This window comes from Falco peregrinus, chromosome 14 (assembly GCF_023634155.1).
Source record: "Falco peregrinus isolate bFalPer1 chromosome 14, bFalPer1.pri, whole genome shotgun sequence".
Classification (NCBI taxonomy): Eukaryota; Metazoa; Chordata; class Aves; order Falconiformes; family Falconidae; genus Falco; species Falco peregrinus.
In genome coordinates this window covers 6296110-6312450 of record NC_073734.1, presented here as the reverse complement: position 1 = coordinate 6312450, position 16341 = coordinate 6296110, and the positions used below count along the sequence as shown (strand labels likewise).

At 35.5% G+C, this 16341-nt stretch overlaps 1 protein-coding gene across 1 annotated transcript in view; it reads left to right on the top strand.

Moving 5' to 3' along the window:
* The window catches only part of USP10 (ubiquitin specific peptidase 10), a 52806-nt gene that overhangs the window by 32030 nt on the left and 4435 nt on the right, over positions 1-16341 (top strand). The window contains exons 5-12 of the mRNA XM_055818563.1: positions 3916-4007; positions 5556-5665; positions 6151-6206; positions 7599-7702; positions 8434-8533; positions 9815-9995; positions 13587-13752; positions 15826-15970. Coding sequence (XP_055674538.1) covers positions 3916-4007; positions 5556-5665; positions 6151-6206; positions 7599-7702; positions 8434-8533; positions 9815-9995; positions 13587-13752; positions 15826-15970 — 954 coding nt within the window. The remainder of the gene's footprint in view (positions 1-3915; positions 4008-5555; positions 5666-6150; positions 6207-7598; positions 7703-8433; positions 8534-9814; positions 9996-13586; positions 13753-15825; positions 15971-16341) is intronic.

The window sequence follows — 16341 nt, the reverse complement described above, 5'->3', positions numbered from 1 at the left end:
GGATTTGCTGGGAATTCAGCAGTTTCAACTTATGCCAATGGGAATGGATTTTTGACCGCACAGTGCCGTAGGGTGCTCAGCATAGGTAAAATCTAGACCTGAAGTATCTCAAGTTGAACAAGCAAAATTTCTGACTTAATGTTGGAGCTCTGGGGCCCTTCTGTACAGTTTCTGTTTAGAGCAGATGCTCAGAACAAAAGAAAATAAGATACTTTTCCAGGGACAGATTGCTGATTTGTGCCTTAATTTTGCCAGTTGCTATGAGGGACGTTAATGATTCATACGCACCTTGAAGATAGTTGATACTGTTTGATTCAACCTGCAAAGTTCTGTGGTTTATTAGGTCCTCAAATTTAAACAACAGCTGCATAAGAGAAGGAGATAAAGATCAGGGGTAGAAAATAAATAGATAAACAAATTCCATGTTAATCTTGATGTGAAAAAAGTACTAAAGAGTCAATTTTAGCAAGTGGCTGAGGTATGTGATGAGGAGCTTTACTGGCAACGCTAGTGAACAAATTAAAGGAACTTCTGAAGCAAACTATGAGCCATTGATGTTTATTTGGCAAAACTCAAGGCAGATAGTATCAGAATGGTAAAGAAGTGCAGCATTTAAACATTTAGAAGGGACAACCATACTAAGTATACACCTTAGCCTAATGTAGATGCTAGGACAAACATTGTAATAATTAATTTTAAGGGATAGTAAGATTATAAATGGTCCATATTTGTAAAAAAAATAAGATTGTCTTTTAGGCTTCACTTGCCATGTTTTTACAGTTACTACCCTCTGATGTATAACCTGATGGTCGTTAATAATGCCTTAGCGTTCTAAGTAAGCTAGGGAAATAAGTGATTGGAAAACTAGCTATTTTCTGAGTAGTCTCTTAACCTTTTTTGGTAACTAGGGAAAATTTCGGTGGGACAATCTAAAAAAGATTTTTCTGAATGATTTTTTTTCTTGCAGTGTTTGTGGATGATGGAATTAACAGTGCACATGAAATTTGTTTACGGCAGGCAGAATTTCAGATGAGTCGAAGAACAGAAACATTTTAAGATCTGACTAAATCTGGAGTGATTTTAAATTAGAAGGAGAGGAATCCAATAAATGCAAGTATGGAAGGGCACGCCAGAGCAGAGATCAAATGCAAGCATACACTATGAAGAACAAATGGTTGGTTATAGTATTAGAGAATAAAAAGATCTAGAAATTCTAGGGAGTTGATAAGTGTCCTTAGTAAAGCTAATGATGACAAAGTGGGTTTTTTTTCCCAGTGTGTTAATAATGCCTATTTCCATGGAAAAGAACTGTAATTCTGTCATTGCTACTGAGGACTTGAGGAAAGTGCCAATATTTGGTCATTACTTCTCAAGGAAGATAGAATAGTGAAGCAGTGAAAATGGATTTGAAAGATTTGTAAGATTTGAAAACCATACTTTTTTGGCAACCATGGAAAATTTGGATTTACTTTGTCTCAGATGAGATTGTTGGAGTGATCCTGGATGTAACTTCAAAAGTCGTAAAGGTTGTGGTGATTCACTGCTCTCCCAAGACTGTAGTGAACAAGGCAAGAATTACTTTAATTTGTAACAAGGTGTTTCAGTGTTACATAGTAGAAAATTTTTCTCCTTGATAAAGCCAGATAAGCACTAGAGCATGTAGTTGTGGAATGGAGGTGTGCAAGGTTTGGGGCTTTTTATAAACAACTTCAGAAATCTAGCCTAGCGTACGAGCAGACTTCATTCTTGCAGAAACTGTGATTTTGTGTAGGGTTATCCAGCAGTGTCCTGGCCTTTTTTATCACTGTCCAGATTTGAAAAAAAAATATCTGTGTGACATATTTACTCAATAATGGTCTCAAGCTAAGTTTAAATAGCTAAGTTGTAACACGTCTTCAGCATGGAGACTATGTCCACATGGTTGCTGTTGCCTTAGATTTTGGATTTGTGTTGGTCAGGGAGTTACTGTGGTGTGTTGGGGTTTTTTTTTGTTTGGTTGGTGGGTGGTTTTTTTTTTTTTAATTTGAAAGATATTTGTAATAACACCCACCTGGTGAATGAACATTATCGAAATGTTTTCTGTTTACCAACAGAAATTTCTAAACATGATAATATTGTTCTAAATAAGTTTTCAAATCAAGGCCTTGTTTCACAAGTCAGCATCCACCAAAATGTGAATTCTTTCTGGTTAGTGACATGTGCTTTATAACAGGCTTTCAAATTTTAAGAAAGTTTTCTCATGATTGTAAGTGTGGTTTTCTTCTGGTACTCTTGCAAAAATTTTCAGTTGTGTAAATGAGAGATGTGACGTGAAAATCTGGTATCGAATGTAATTGCTGTACACATAAAGATAATTCTTTATGTTAAAAGAAACAAAACTCACCATAATTGCTCTAGGCACTGTTTACAAAGTGGTTTTATGACCACAAGAGGATGCTAGAGGTCCTAATAAATGTTTTATTTAGTATGATAGAAAAATGGGGGAAAATACAGTTAACCTAAAAAGTTATTTATAGACGTTAAAAATAAACACGATTTTTGTTATTTTTATTCTAATTTTCAACAGTGCTTGGTTATACTAACAAAGTTTGTATGTGTGAACGTTTCAGACTTTGCTTTAACAGTATGTTCTGAAATACTCGGGCATTGATAATAACAAATTTCAACACTTACAGAAGAGTTTTCATCTGCATCTGTGCTAGGTGCTAATGTCTTCCCTTTTACATCTTTTTGCCATCTGCCCTTTTGGGTGTCAGGTTCTTTATGTAATATAAGGCTGATATATAAATATTTTCCAGGTTTTGGCATGCTTTTATTTGATTAGAATTGGTGGTGTCAGAGCGAGATATGTTTGTATAGGTAAAGAGAGGGTTTGGAAGTAGAACAACATGGATTTTGTTTGCAATTCTGCCACCTCCACTGCTTAGTCACAGCTTTGTGCCTCTTTTTCCACCTATGTCACATTACTTTGTCTGTTTAGGAGTCTTTCTAGCTAAAACACTGAAGTTTATGCAGTGTAGCTTATCAGGACTTTACAGGTTCTCACATTTATTATAAAAGTAACCAACCCTCTTAGTAGACAATTGCTGTGTTTATTTACATTTTTTTATTTTGTCTTGTATCCTCTTGTCTGTATTTTGCAAATTTGAAATATACCAGATCAATATTTTCTTTATAAACAGTTTTTATTTAGGTACCTAAATAACAGGTCAGGCTTCCTGGAAAAACTCCCCCTGTTGCTCTCAATTTCATAACTTATTTATGCACAGTGGTTTCTAATTTTTAGACTTGGGCCATTGGTGAAGGTTTTGAAAGCAGGAAAACAATAGGGATTGTGTTATGTAAGCCTGTTATCTTGTAAATTTTGGAAGTCTTAACTTAGCAGATAAAACATACTGTTCCAAAGCTCATGTTAACATTTGTCTGTCCTAAGATTGCACTAAGATATTTTTGTTGTAAGATAATGAATGTTGAAACTTGTAAACTGAGGCTGCTATATCAGCTTCATCTCTCTTCAAAGCAGAAGAATCTGGGAGATACCTCATAAAATTGGTGGTGAGGGATTATAGCTAAAAAGATATTTTTATCTATGTATGTATCTATGTATCTGTACAATTAAAAGTATCTGATTTTAGGAGAAGAAAGAACAAATGTCTTCTAAATTTTGAAATTACAGTGATTAGTTTTTGAACCAGCATCCTCCTGACCCACATACCAAGATGTCTTCAGTTGAAGAAGTGTGTCTGATTTGAAATGTGAGCAGTGTTTACATGGAGCAAAAATTATTTGCTGAAGTTTCTGGGGATCTTGTTAATAATTGCTTTGAATTATTTTGTAATGAGTCAACAGATACTTGTTTTGATGGCTAGCATGTACATTTTGTTGACGCTTAATTTACTATTTCTCATTCTGCAGAAATACTGGAAAATGTAAGACTAATACATAAACCAGTGTCTTTGCAACCACGAGGGCTGATCAACAAAGGAAACTGGTGCTACATCAATGCTGTATCCTTACCTGGGGAAAAATTAATACACTTAAGTTAAAATCTGTATATTATATCTGTCAAAACTTTTTCTGGATTATTCTGGTAAGTATTTTATAAAAGTCTTTGTCTTCCCATATCCTGCTACCGTGGTTAAAATGTTTAAGGATAGCATCTAGAAATCCAGGGGTATTTTGGATCATTGAACCTTGTGTCCGGGGTTCCCCTGCGGTTGGCTGCACGCCTCTGTTTGCAATTCGTCTCTTACCTCTGTCAAAAGATTCCAGAACTGTAACTTTCTCATGACTGAAAATCTTCATGTAACTTCTAGTTATATTTACTCACGACTCTTTGAGGATCAGCTTAAGTGGTTATTTCTCTTTTGTGCTTGAAGTAAGTATTCTTACTTTTAGGCTGCTTTAGCACTTTGGTTAGTGGATCATTTGGTTTTCTGTTGAGCAGGCTATTGCTGGCCTGTAACTTCCGTAAACGCAGTGTTTAAAATAATCCTTTTACAACAGGATGGAAGATTAGCGTGGTCTTAAATGTATTAGAATTGTATTCCCCTGCAAAAATAACTTTTACCTTGGGTAACAAAAATCTTCCTCCTTCAGCGCTGCGTTATGATAGTTTTATTAGTAATAGCTTTGTATTAATATATGTACATCTCCTGTATTAGCAGTGGCTCACTGCCAAGTGATAATTGGGATGCTTCTGTTTTGTCTGCTAGTACTGCTAGTGAAAACTACGCAGACCAATTTCAAGAGTGATTGAGGCAGAGCCTAGTAACCTATTTCCAAACGAGCAATTGTGCTTTAAACTTCAACTTTTATGTTAAATAACCAGTTCTGCACTCCTTTGGTTGTGTGTATTGGCTCTGATTTTTTCAGTCTTAAAACACTACGTGGGAATTTATTACTCAATTTTTGCACACTAGGAATGAAGTTAATGTCTCCTTCTAGCTTGAGATCACTGCCTTTTTTGTCATATCCCTGCCCCTCCGGTCTTTTGATTTCCTCTGTTCACTGTTTTTGACAAGTAGAATAGATTTTGATGTTTTCAAAGTATTTTCTCCCAGCATACACTGTAGTTCTGCTGGTTGCTCCAAACTCTTCTTTACATTGCAGAATGTTTTACATCACAGCAGATTCTTTTTTGATTTGGCTGAATCATCACCTTTGACTGTCAGCTGGATTCTTCCATTCTTTTCAGAAAACATGTTGCAGGTTATCACTTGCTGGTTTTCAAATGGTTAATTTTATAAAGTCTTTCCTATGAAAGTTCTTTTCCTCTCCTGTTCCTAGACTAAGTGTTGCCTTACCCTTTTAATTGAAGCTTTTGACATTATTAGTGTTGGTGAAATCACTGCGTGTTACAAGATGCCAGGGCTTTTTACTACAACTTCTGTACATTATTAATGTTGTGATAACAGTCCGTCCATCTGTTCCGATTTAGTGATTGGATCGATCTACATGTTAGCTTTGTTTTGCATATAATTGTAAATATAGTTGAATATTTGGTTAATATGCAGATTACATTTTCTGAATATTTCCTTAATGCCCCTGCATAGACCCTGCAAGCCTTGGTTGCTTGCCCTCCAATGTATCATTTAATGAAGTCCATTCCAATGTATTCAAAATCGCAGCGGCCGTGTACCTCAACACCAATGATAGACAGTTTGTAAGTAGCTTGTTAAAAAGAAAACTAAAATATCTATGCTCTGACTAAGCTCATTCAGAAATACCTAACAAATAATTGTTTACTGCAATTGTTGAAAGTTGGTATGTATCCACAAGTCTTCCTTTGTGTGGATTTTTTTTTTTTTTTTTGGTCATATGTAATGAACTTGGTATTTTACAACTGCTTGACCAGTCAAGGAAGATAGTTCCTGTTCCCTGAGGAATATCGGTTTTAAATAAGTGTTTAATATGCAAAAATAAACTGTGAGAGTCGCAAGAACTAACAAGAGTACCTTGGTTTCATTAGTAATGATCAGGTTAATTCTTATGTCTGAACTTTACTCAGACTTCATTATGATACTCTTCAATTTTTTTTTATTTTTTTGGTATTGGCAGTCAGTAATGACGATGATCTAATGTTATTATTTGTCCTTCTAAGTCTTAGCTTGCTGCTCATGTCTAGTTGTTCCTTCCATTCTGTTTCAGTGTTCGTTTAATGAATGAGTTCACTAATATGCCTGTACCTCCTAAAGCAAAACAAGGTGAGTGGGAATAGGGGGAGAAAACTTGTAAAATCATAAGAAAGTTTTGGGGGAAGGATCCACGTGGTGTGACGTACTCAAGACCTTTAAGTACTGGTGCTTTGATCCCCTTCGTGGGTCTTTGGCCTTTTGGGGTTTACTGAAACCTTAAAAAGTTTGCTGCCACTTTTCTGTCAGTGTTACACTTTTTCTTACTGGTGGTTCATGTCAAGAAGTCATAGATGTTGCACCTTACATTGTTTTTTCTTCTATTTCGTCGACCAAAGGTGCAAGTACAGTAAGAATAGTTGTTGTTGATAGTCAGGTTAACTGTTAAGATATCTTCTAAGAACATGCCTGTTCTAACAAAATCTTTTACTCCGCCTCCTTCGTCTGCATATTTCCAGCTGTTTTATCAGCTTGCTCAATTCTGTCATTCTTCCTTAAGTACTAAACACGTTAATTGGGAGCAAAATGGGACCATAATAGGTGTCTAGCAGTTTGAGATTGCCTGCAGGCATGTTATCATGGCTTTTAATTCCTCTCCATCCTATGCACTGTATCAATATGAAAAGCCTTGGAAGTAAGATTCTTGCTAATAAGTGTTTAGGATTAATGATGATGCATAGTGAGGAATAGAACATTTTTTGATGCAAATTAATTATCTTGTAGGCTTCCTTTTTTTTTTAATCTCTAAACCAAGTCTGTCATATTACCGACTTACAAAAACAATTTCAGGAATGTGTTTATGTAACATTATAAGAAAATATCATGAGGAGCTGGTTGTTCCAGTGATTTCCAAACAGTTCAGACATTTCTGTGGTTTGCTGCTTAAGTTTTGTTTCTGTAAAACAAATCTTACTGTCTTATGCAACTTATTATACTACTAGGTCATTTTATTATGTTGTGTAGTTTTCAAATATAGTTTCTGGGGCCTTGTATTGCCATTAAGTTGAACATGCTGTCAAATGATTTCTTGTTTTTTGTTTTGTTTTTCTGCAGTGAAGAAAAGTGATCTATTAGAATTACAGATATATAAAATATTTAAGGAAGTGTTCTTTGAATACAAAAGAAGTACAAAAATTTAACTAGAACTAGAATTGATCTTTTATGATGGCTGTGGATATTCTTGTTAATCTTCAGAGTGTTGACTGTAGAAAGAGTACTAACTCCTAGACAATCTGTAAGTTTATGTAGGGTGATGTAGGATGTTTTTTTTTTAAAAAATGTGTATGGATAAAAGGGTTGTATCTCATGAATTCTGAGCTGGAGTCATTAAAATTGTAATAAAATTATTAGTAAGAAATGATTTTGGATTCCAAAATCTAATGAAGTGTGAAGATAATGTTAAGGTATAATGTAGAAAAACTTGTATATTTTGTTATTTATATGTACTTCTCTTTTGCCTTGCAGCTTTAGGTGATAAAATTGTTCGAGACATCCGACCGGGAGCTGCCTTTGAACCTACATACATTTATAGACTTTTGACGGTTATAAAGTCAAGTCTGTCAGAAAAGGTGTGACTTAAAAAATTTAAACTTTTGTGGAACAATGTAAAGCCATACATCAGGTTCTAAATACCGCTAAAATCACCTAGCTGATCATTCATTCTAATGAAGCTAGACTGTCTTGAGACTTATAGGAGGATGCTAATTACAAGTTTGGCGGTTTGATACATCAGAATAATGAAAAAATTACTATGGGAATGGAACATCTCTTTTTATAAAGAAGATACCTATTGATTTGTATTTAAGAAATGGGCAGTTGTTCGTTTCTGCTTGGAATGGTTGAAGATCCACAAAGACCTCAAAATACTATTTCAGGTTTTGCCTCAATTTAAAGAAAAGATAATAGTTCAAACCATCTTTTGATTTGGCCTTGGTTTGACGGCAACTTTCAATATTACTTTGGAAAGACATAGGAAAAAAAATTAATTACCAACTTGCATGTTAAAAGGAATTTGTAATGATAAGAACACAGAAATGCTTGTTTTCAGGTCAGGCTTATGTGTGTACTTACTGCTTATGGCAGGTTACCAATTCATGTGTTGGTTCTTTTTGAGCTGGTTAAAAATGAGGGGTTGTTACAGCAAAATTTAAACTTTGTTTGACTTTACAACTTAGACTGAGTAGTTGGTAAATCAGCTAAATTAATAGGTGAAAGTTAGATGTTCCATGTCGTGAACCTTCTGTTAGAATGAAAGCATGAAAATGTCATACAATAATTAACCCCCCCACTTTTTATTCAGGGCAGGCAAGAGGATGCTGAAGAATACTTGGGATTTATCCTCAATGGACTACATGAAGAAATGCTGACCCTAAAGAAACTTCTCTCTCCACATAATGAAAGTTTGTGGATTTTTTTTTTTTTTTTTTTTTTTTGTAGCAAACTTTAATTTCTTTCCAATATTTTACTTTTCCTTTTTTTGGTAGTGATTCTGTAATACAGAGCGATGTTTGGAATAGATGTTGAGACAGGGATAGAATGCCATGTTTTAGGGGGCTCAAGAGACATTGACAAGTAATATTTTGTTAAAATTTGTCCAAAGGATGCAATGAGGCCATTCTGTCCAATTTACAAATGATCCGAAGTGTTACTGGGTATCTGGAAAAGCATTATCATTCTGAGCAACAGTAAGTCATATACCTGGTCCTCCTAAACACCAAATTGCTGTATTACAAATTTGTGCTGAGGTCAACTCAGTATTATTTGAGGATAAGTCAATTTGACTAGTTTTAAGCATAGGTAGCTGGTCTGCCATTCATAAGACCTGCAATGTCAGTTGTTTACTGGGGTTTTGGCTCTTTCCATGGTAGTTCAAAAATACATCAGTGTGTTTTTTCACTGATCTTTAAACCACTGTTAAGATCTTTTTTTGAAGTGGAAACTTCTAGACTAATGGCTGATTTATATCTAATATAAACCAGAACATATTAAATTATTTTCAAATGCTTACTGACCAAGTTGGAGAAAAATTTTCTTTGGAAGAAGTATCAGAATTTCTGTGCAGGGTAAAGTGCCATTTTATTTTACAGTGGCTTTACGTTTGGGTCCCCTAATAAAAATGAAACACAACACTCTTAGTCTTAGCCAAGTATAGAATTAAGATCACTAGTTACCCAATTTCTCTTTAGTAGGGTAAATTTTTTATGATATAAAATGATCATTCCATATTTTGTTTTTTAGCTGTGTGCAGTTTATAGCCTCCTGACTTTGGCACTTGCAAAGAAAATATTTGCTAAGCCTTGGGTTCCCTGTAAAATATCTGTGCAGAAAAGGAGTTGTATTTAATAATGGCATAGTTATGTTTCCAGAATAACACTTGACTTTCTAATTTTCTACCCCATAAATTTACAACTAAAAATATATGAAACTTTGCTAGAAAACTACATCTGTTTACATACAGTCATCAGTAAACTGCATACTGTTAATACATAGATGAGTCCAGTTATGAGTGACCCTAGAATATACTTTTTCTCATTTGCTTTCTCAAATCTGTGATCTATAAAAACATTTATCCTCTGAAAATTATTTGTATTGGGTCTTCTGCCTTTCGCATTCTTTATCTGCATACATGTTTTATTTGTAAAAAAAAAAATCAATGCGTTTTTTATCTTCTTCACTTTAAGAACTCTCAGTGTCCAATGGCCCTGAGGCTCAGACTGTTCATGAAGAGGAGGAGCAAGATGAGCAAGGGGAAGGCAGTGAGGATGAATGGGAGCAAGTGGGACCTCGCAACAAATCATCAGTCACTAGACAGGCGGATTTTGTTCAGACTCCAATTACTGATATTTTTGGTGGTCATATAAGGTGCAGTACTTTTTCGTAAAAGTTGTTGAAACTTTAGGCTGCTTTGCTCTGCTTTGTTTTCTGTGTTTTTCACCATTATTGGCTAGTTGGATGGAAGAGACTGTTTCATACTTTGTTCAGGCCAGGAGAGGTGAACTTTCTCCCATGAAACATTTATTATGCAGGGAGAGAGTTACAGAAGATGGACCAGGATGATCAAAGGATTGATCATATGATTCTGACTTTACTGTAGAGTGAATCTTTTTAAGTGTCTTGAAAGAACAGACTGTTCAGAAAACAAAAGCCCTGAACTGCATATAGCGAAAGCGTTTGATATATGTATGCTTTATATATGAATGTCTAAGAATTCCAAAGAACTTTATAGCTACCTGGTTTTTTGTGACCTCTTGACTTATTTTGTAAATAAGGATACTAAGGGATAATGAGATTTGCTAAGAGTTAAATCTGGCCAGTGAAATAATAAAATAAAAAATTGTACACTTTTAGTTAGTTAGACACTTATGCTTCCCAGAAGCAGGAAAGTTATGTGTAATAGTTTAATATTAAAGGCAAAAGAAGTTTGGAAAAATGTAAATTACTACAAGATGTTACAGGAATGAAAAGAATGTGGGACATTACATATATTCAGGTCTGATAGCAGATCAAGGCAGAAAGTAGATACTGGAAGAGTATTTTTTTGGAAAGGAAGCCTCCTGACTTGTTTGGAGAAATGTGTAATTTAAAATGAAAGCAAGGTAAACACTTGTGAAAAACATGTTCCAAAACAAAAGTGCTAGACTGGAAGAATTATTTTTAAATTGGAGACAGACACTTAATTGCTAGTATTTGACTCCCTGTGTTGCCCTGTGTTGCCAGGTCTTCAGTCTAGAGGTGTGAATAATGTGGGCTAGTGCCTTCTGCCTGTGAAATGCATTGAAGTTAGTCTTCTGGGATTTGAGTCAGACAGCTGACAAATAAAATGATACTTTCTGTAGAAATTGGCAGACAGATGTTTGTATGTATTGATGGAATTCCACATTGTTGATATGTTCATGAACCCCAGGTATTGTTAATACCCTTAGCATATCTGTCACAGCTAGAATTGTGTAGATCTCTCCTGATTCCATTAAGTTTTAAATTACGAATACCAAGAGAACGCTTGTCTTCTGTGGAGGTCCACAGAAGGTGACGTAAAGCAAAGGTAATACTGAAAAAAAGTAAAAGCTTGCCCTGACCAACAGAACCACAGGGTGCAATCCAGCATCTGTTTTCTGCTGTCACCACATCACATAATTGTGCCTCCAAACCAGGTCACACAATTTACTGCAGAAACAGTATCCCATGCGATGTTGGAAAGCTTCATCTTCTGAGGCTGAGGGTGGAGATAGGAAGGATTGAATACAGAATTGCCGGTCTATTTCCACTACAGGAAGGCATCAGAAATTGGAAAAATCAAATGGAAAAAGCAGCTAGGAAAACATGGTTTGAATTGGCATCTTTTGGCTTGGGAAGCTTTAGGCTGTCCTCTTGAGGCTTTAAGTGTCTATTAAATGCCCCTTTAAGCACAGTTGCTTAAAAAATAACAAACGGAAAAAAACCCCAACAACAACAAATCAGAAGGGCTGCTTTAAGCACTGTGAGGCTTAAATGTGTAAGTATGAAGATACACAGTTCTATCAGGGTCTGGTTTGCCCGTGTGCAGGAGTCCCTTTTGACTTCCAGCTTGTGTGAATTTCAAATATTTGTTATGCAAGCTAGCTCACAAGTCAGTTAAAGTCTGCTAAATATTTCTTAAGTAGTACCAACTTTTCCCTTGAAGTGCACTGTTGTGTTTTTTTTTTTAAACAATTACATTGTTGTAGCTTAAGCAGGATAGCGATGGGCAGTGCCTGCTTTCCTAAACAATTCTTGCTGTACAGTTCTTACTGTATCCAAGGATAATTATTCATAGAAAATTATGCATGACCAATTGATTTTTGTAATTATTCTAGTGATACTGTCACAGAAAATCATAGTTCAGCAAAAGTTTTGCTGTTGAGTCAACTTCTGCATATCTTTTTGAAAAAAAAATGTTTTGAAGAGATGTTAAATTTAATTTCTAATAACTTAAAAAAAAATTCCTCAACATTTTCTTTTCAGAATATTATTGGTATTATTAATTTCTAACACATGGACTTGAAAACAGTTGAAGTTGTTAGCGTTTTTCTGTTGATTATTGCACTAAATGGTTAGCTTAAAAAGGGTTTAGGAAGTGTATCCAAAAGCAGCAAGACTTACACAGTGAAGCGCTTGTTTGTTGAAACACTATGCTTTCCATGTGTTAAAGGTTTTGTCCTTAAATATAGCCAAGGAGGAAGTGTTAAACAAATAAAGATGCTACTGTTTTTCATACGCTCTTATTTCCTCTAAAGGTTATATATTTGCCAACATAAAGATGCATTGGCTTTCTGTTGGTGCTTCAGGGCTTTGCCTGAGCCAGAGGGGCAGTTTTGATAGGAGTTTGCAGTACAGGCATTAAAGCTCTATGTTAACATTTCATACATGACCTGGAGAAATGTCAGCATGGCTACTAGATTAGAGCTGTGTTAATTATCTTACTGCTTTCAAGCTTTGTAAGGCTCAGTGTAACAACATAATAAATTAATTATTTCTTTGGCTGTGTGAAAGCACGTTTTTATAGCAGGTGAGGCTTCTTAATGTTAATACCTCTTTCAGAATAATAAAAAAAAAATAATTCTTGAGCCATGTTTGATGGTTTTAAGTTTCCAGCAAATTCTTAAGAAAAATGAAAATCAGGAAGAGTCCACTTAGTGCAGTGATGTTGTGGCTGAAGCGTGTACTCTCATTGCACAGAACAATGATCACCAAGGGAGGCTACTTAAAGGGTGCAACTGAATACACTTCAAACAAAAACAGAAACCAAAAAACCCCCCAGGAAATATTTTCATGCCCTAGGTCGTTACTTCTGCCAGTTTTCCGAAAGACTCCAGTTCCTGCACAAAGGAGTACATGGGCAGAGTCTGGACACAGAAAATGATGGGAGGAAAAGGAAATGCCAGTCCTCAATGGAGCGTAGTTTATATTTCCTGTGGCAAGATTTAAGCAAATAATTTAAAATCACTGTGAAATTGGTTTAGTGAAATGACTAAAAAAATTGGTGTATTTTTATTGGAAGACATGGAATCAGTTGTAGTTTTTACAGTAGAACAACAGTTAGATAAGCACTAGTATTTTGTACTTCTGAAGATCTGTTAGAAAACATAATTTCAAAACTCTTTAACATGAAGAGTCTGGAGATGAATCTTTTTAAATGCCTTATGAAAAATTTCAGTATTTTAAACTTTTGGTATTTATCCAATAACTGTTTTAATCCTTGCATGTATAAAACAATTAAGCTATAATCCCTGTAGGCTCTAAGTGGATGTGAAAATCAATCGAATCACAGTAAAGTAGATTCAGGTGGTTGAAACACGTTTAACCTTTGTATTTGTGTGTGTTGTTTTGGATTAACTATAGTTTGAGTAACGAAGGTAGACTTCATTCTTACTGGAAGGTTTTGTATTGTTGAAAATTAGTCTGCTTTATTACATTTTAACCTTTTTGTTTCCATAGATCTGTTGTGTACCAACAGAGTTCTAAGGAGTCTGCTACACTGCAACCTTTCTTCACCCTGCAACTGGACATCCAGTCAGACAAGATACGCACAGTTCAGGATGCGTTGGAAAGTTTGGTGGCGAGAGAGTCTGTCCAGGGTTATACCACAAAAACCAAGCAAGAGGTGTGTTCTGTTGACCCCTTTTGACAGTCAAATACTGAACTCTTTAAAAGGGTTTTTGTACAGGTCTTGCTTTACAAATGCTTACTTGAACACTGTTAATTATGTTAACAAAAGAGGTACCAACCTTTTCAAAGTGTCCTGCAGCGGTAAAATATGTTACAATGGAACACATGTACTGAAAGGAAGAGAGCTAACCCTTACACAAAACCATGCCTTTAAATAGGTGCTTTTTGAGTTGTAGTAATTGGTTGGAGATTTTACTGGAGTATATATTACATTAACGGGGTGAACTGTCATAGTAACACGTACTATTATGAGTAAAATAGCTTTTAGCTGATCTTATTGTACTGATGCCTGGGGATTGCCAGATGTTCTTGATAAAGGAGCAGCTCTTCAGCGTATGGTCTAGTTTTAAGAAGAAAATTCTTGTTAGCAGAACACTTGCATGGTTGTGTGGCTATCTTCGATGGGTTTTGATTTACACATTTCACTTAAAAATAATAAAAAATTAATTGATTGTAGGCCTGAATAGAAGTCCATCTAGAACCTTACTAAAACATGTAACGATCACTGTCTTTCTCTCTGGCTTAATAATCTGAAGTCTTTCAATAGCCAGTAGCACCTCCATCCAGTGTCCTTGGCGCTTTGTAGTTGACTGGTTTGCAGTACACAGCCCTAAAAAACCCCAACTTGTCAGTAATATTATACTCAGTTTTAGGTCATCAGTTCAAAAAAATGTTCTTCACAGAGAATATCTGGAAAACAATAATCAAAATGGATGGCAGTGTAAGTTGTGATGTAAAAAGAGCCAATAAGGGGGAGCAGAATCAAGAGGAAAAAACATGAACATAGGGAGATGGAACCCAATGTATAATATGTCAAAGGCTGCCCTGAAAAGGAAGAGATGATTTGTCTCAGTGATACTCAAACAGTAAGTAGGAATCAGACCTACTCTAGGTGCTTGTGGAGTTGTCCTCACTGCTTTAAGAGAATATTGGAGAAACACCAGTTATTTACACAGATTGTTATAATTGATTCAGAGGGGATGGAGTAAGAAGACCTTCTGAGATCTCCAAGCCCTGTGATTCTCTGTCACTTTTAAGTACCAGGACATTTTATTCTGTATTCTCATGCATCTCTGCAATTTTTTTTTTATTGTCTTTTTCAAATAATACCATACGTAATAGTAATAATTGCAATAGAAAAATACTTCAAAGGAAGAAAAGCAAACTTTTGACATTTACAGTTTGAGAACTCCTGATACAGGGTAAGAAATTAAACTTTTTCCCACACTAAGGTATTGCCTTGCTTCTTACGGTGCCCATCGGTGAAGAGCATTATCTCTGGAGTGCATGGACTACTTGGATGGAAATGTTGGGTACACTGTTCATAATTTCTTTCAGTAGGCTAGGATAGAAAGAGGCTCTTGAGGTGTAGATGTTCTCTGATGTGCATTTTTGTGTCTGTAAGTTTTCTGAATAGTCCACATGAGAACATGCTTAAAGGATGGACCTTTTTATTGAAAAGCTGAAGATGGATAGCTGAAACTTGTATGCGTTGTGTACTTGGAGTGTTGGGCAACATTTATTTCTCCAGTTATCTTCCATGTGAAAGAAACGTTTGCAATGCAAACTCATCGTGATTTGCCACATAGATTTTTGTTTTGCTAGTCATTCATTTTTTGTTTTTTACTGCAGATGGGTTTAACTTCTTTATTGACAATCCAGTGTTCAGCTATGAGGTGTGGAAGAAATGGGTGTTCAAATTAGGTGCTGGAGGTTTGGTCTGGCTTATATTTTAGCGTCTGAGTGGAAATACAAGCATTCTAACATGTTACATTCTACTAAAAGTATTGAGTTCTCCTGTAAGACAGCACTTTGGTTGAAGGTCCAGTGTGCTTTTAAGTCATATACTGCAGAGTTTATCATAAATTAATATAATAATAACAAGGAATCCGTGATTTTTTTCTGGTAGTGTATTTAATTTTAAATATTTATTCCTCTCAAGGAGTAATTTTGAGCATTTAGCAAAAAATGACAGATTTTCATCACCTTTGTTCTCTGTGTGTGTTAGGTGGAGATCAGTCGAAGGGTGACACTAGAAGAACTCCCACCTGTTCTTGTTTTACACCTCAAGCGGTTTGTGTATGAGAAAACTGGTGGATGTCAGAAGCTTATCAAGAATATTGAGTATCCTGTTGATCTGGAAATTAGTAAAGGTAAAGACTTATAAACACAAATTTCCAGTTTTTAGGGAAAAGATAATGTGTTTCCGAGGGGGTATCTGTTTGTTTTTCAGTTTTGTTCATTCTTGTGCGCAAGACTTCATCTCCATTGTTGCTGGAAACAGCAATCTGGATGAGTATCTTGTATGCATCTTTTTTCTTTTGTTTTTTTCCTCCCCTTTCATTGCCCCCTGAATAAAATGAATATATTTGGATTTCTGGGTTTGTCTTGCCCAGCCTGATACTGCCTGTATATGAGATTGGGCATCCATTTTGCAAAGAACATTATGGCAGAAGATCTTAAAACTTTTGGGACAACCTGGACATTGGGCTGGTCAAATAGGGGCTTCCTGCCCGTAGGACTG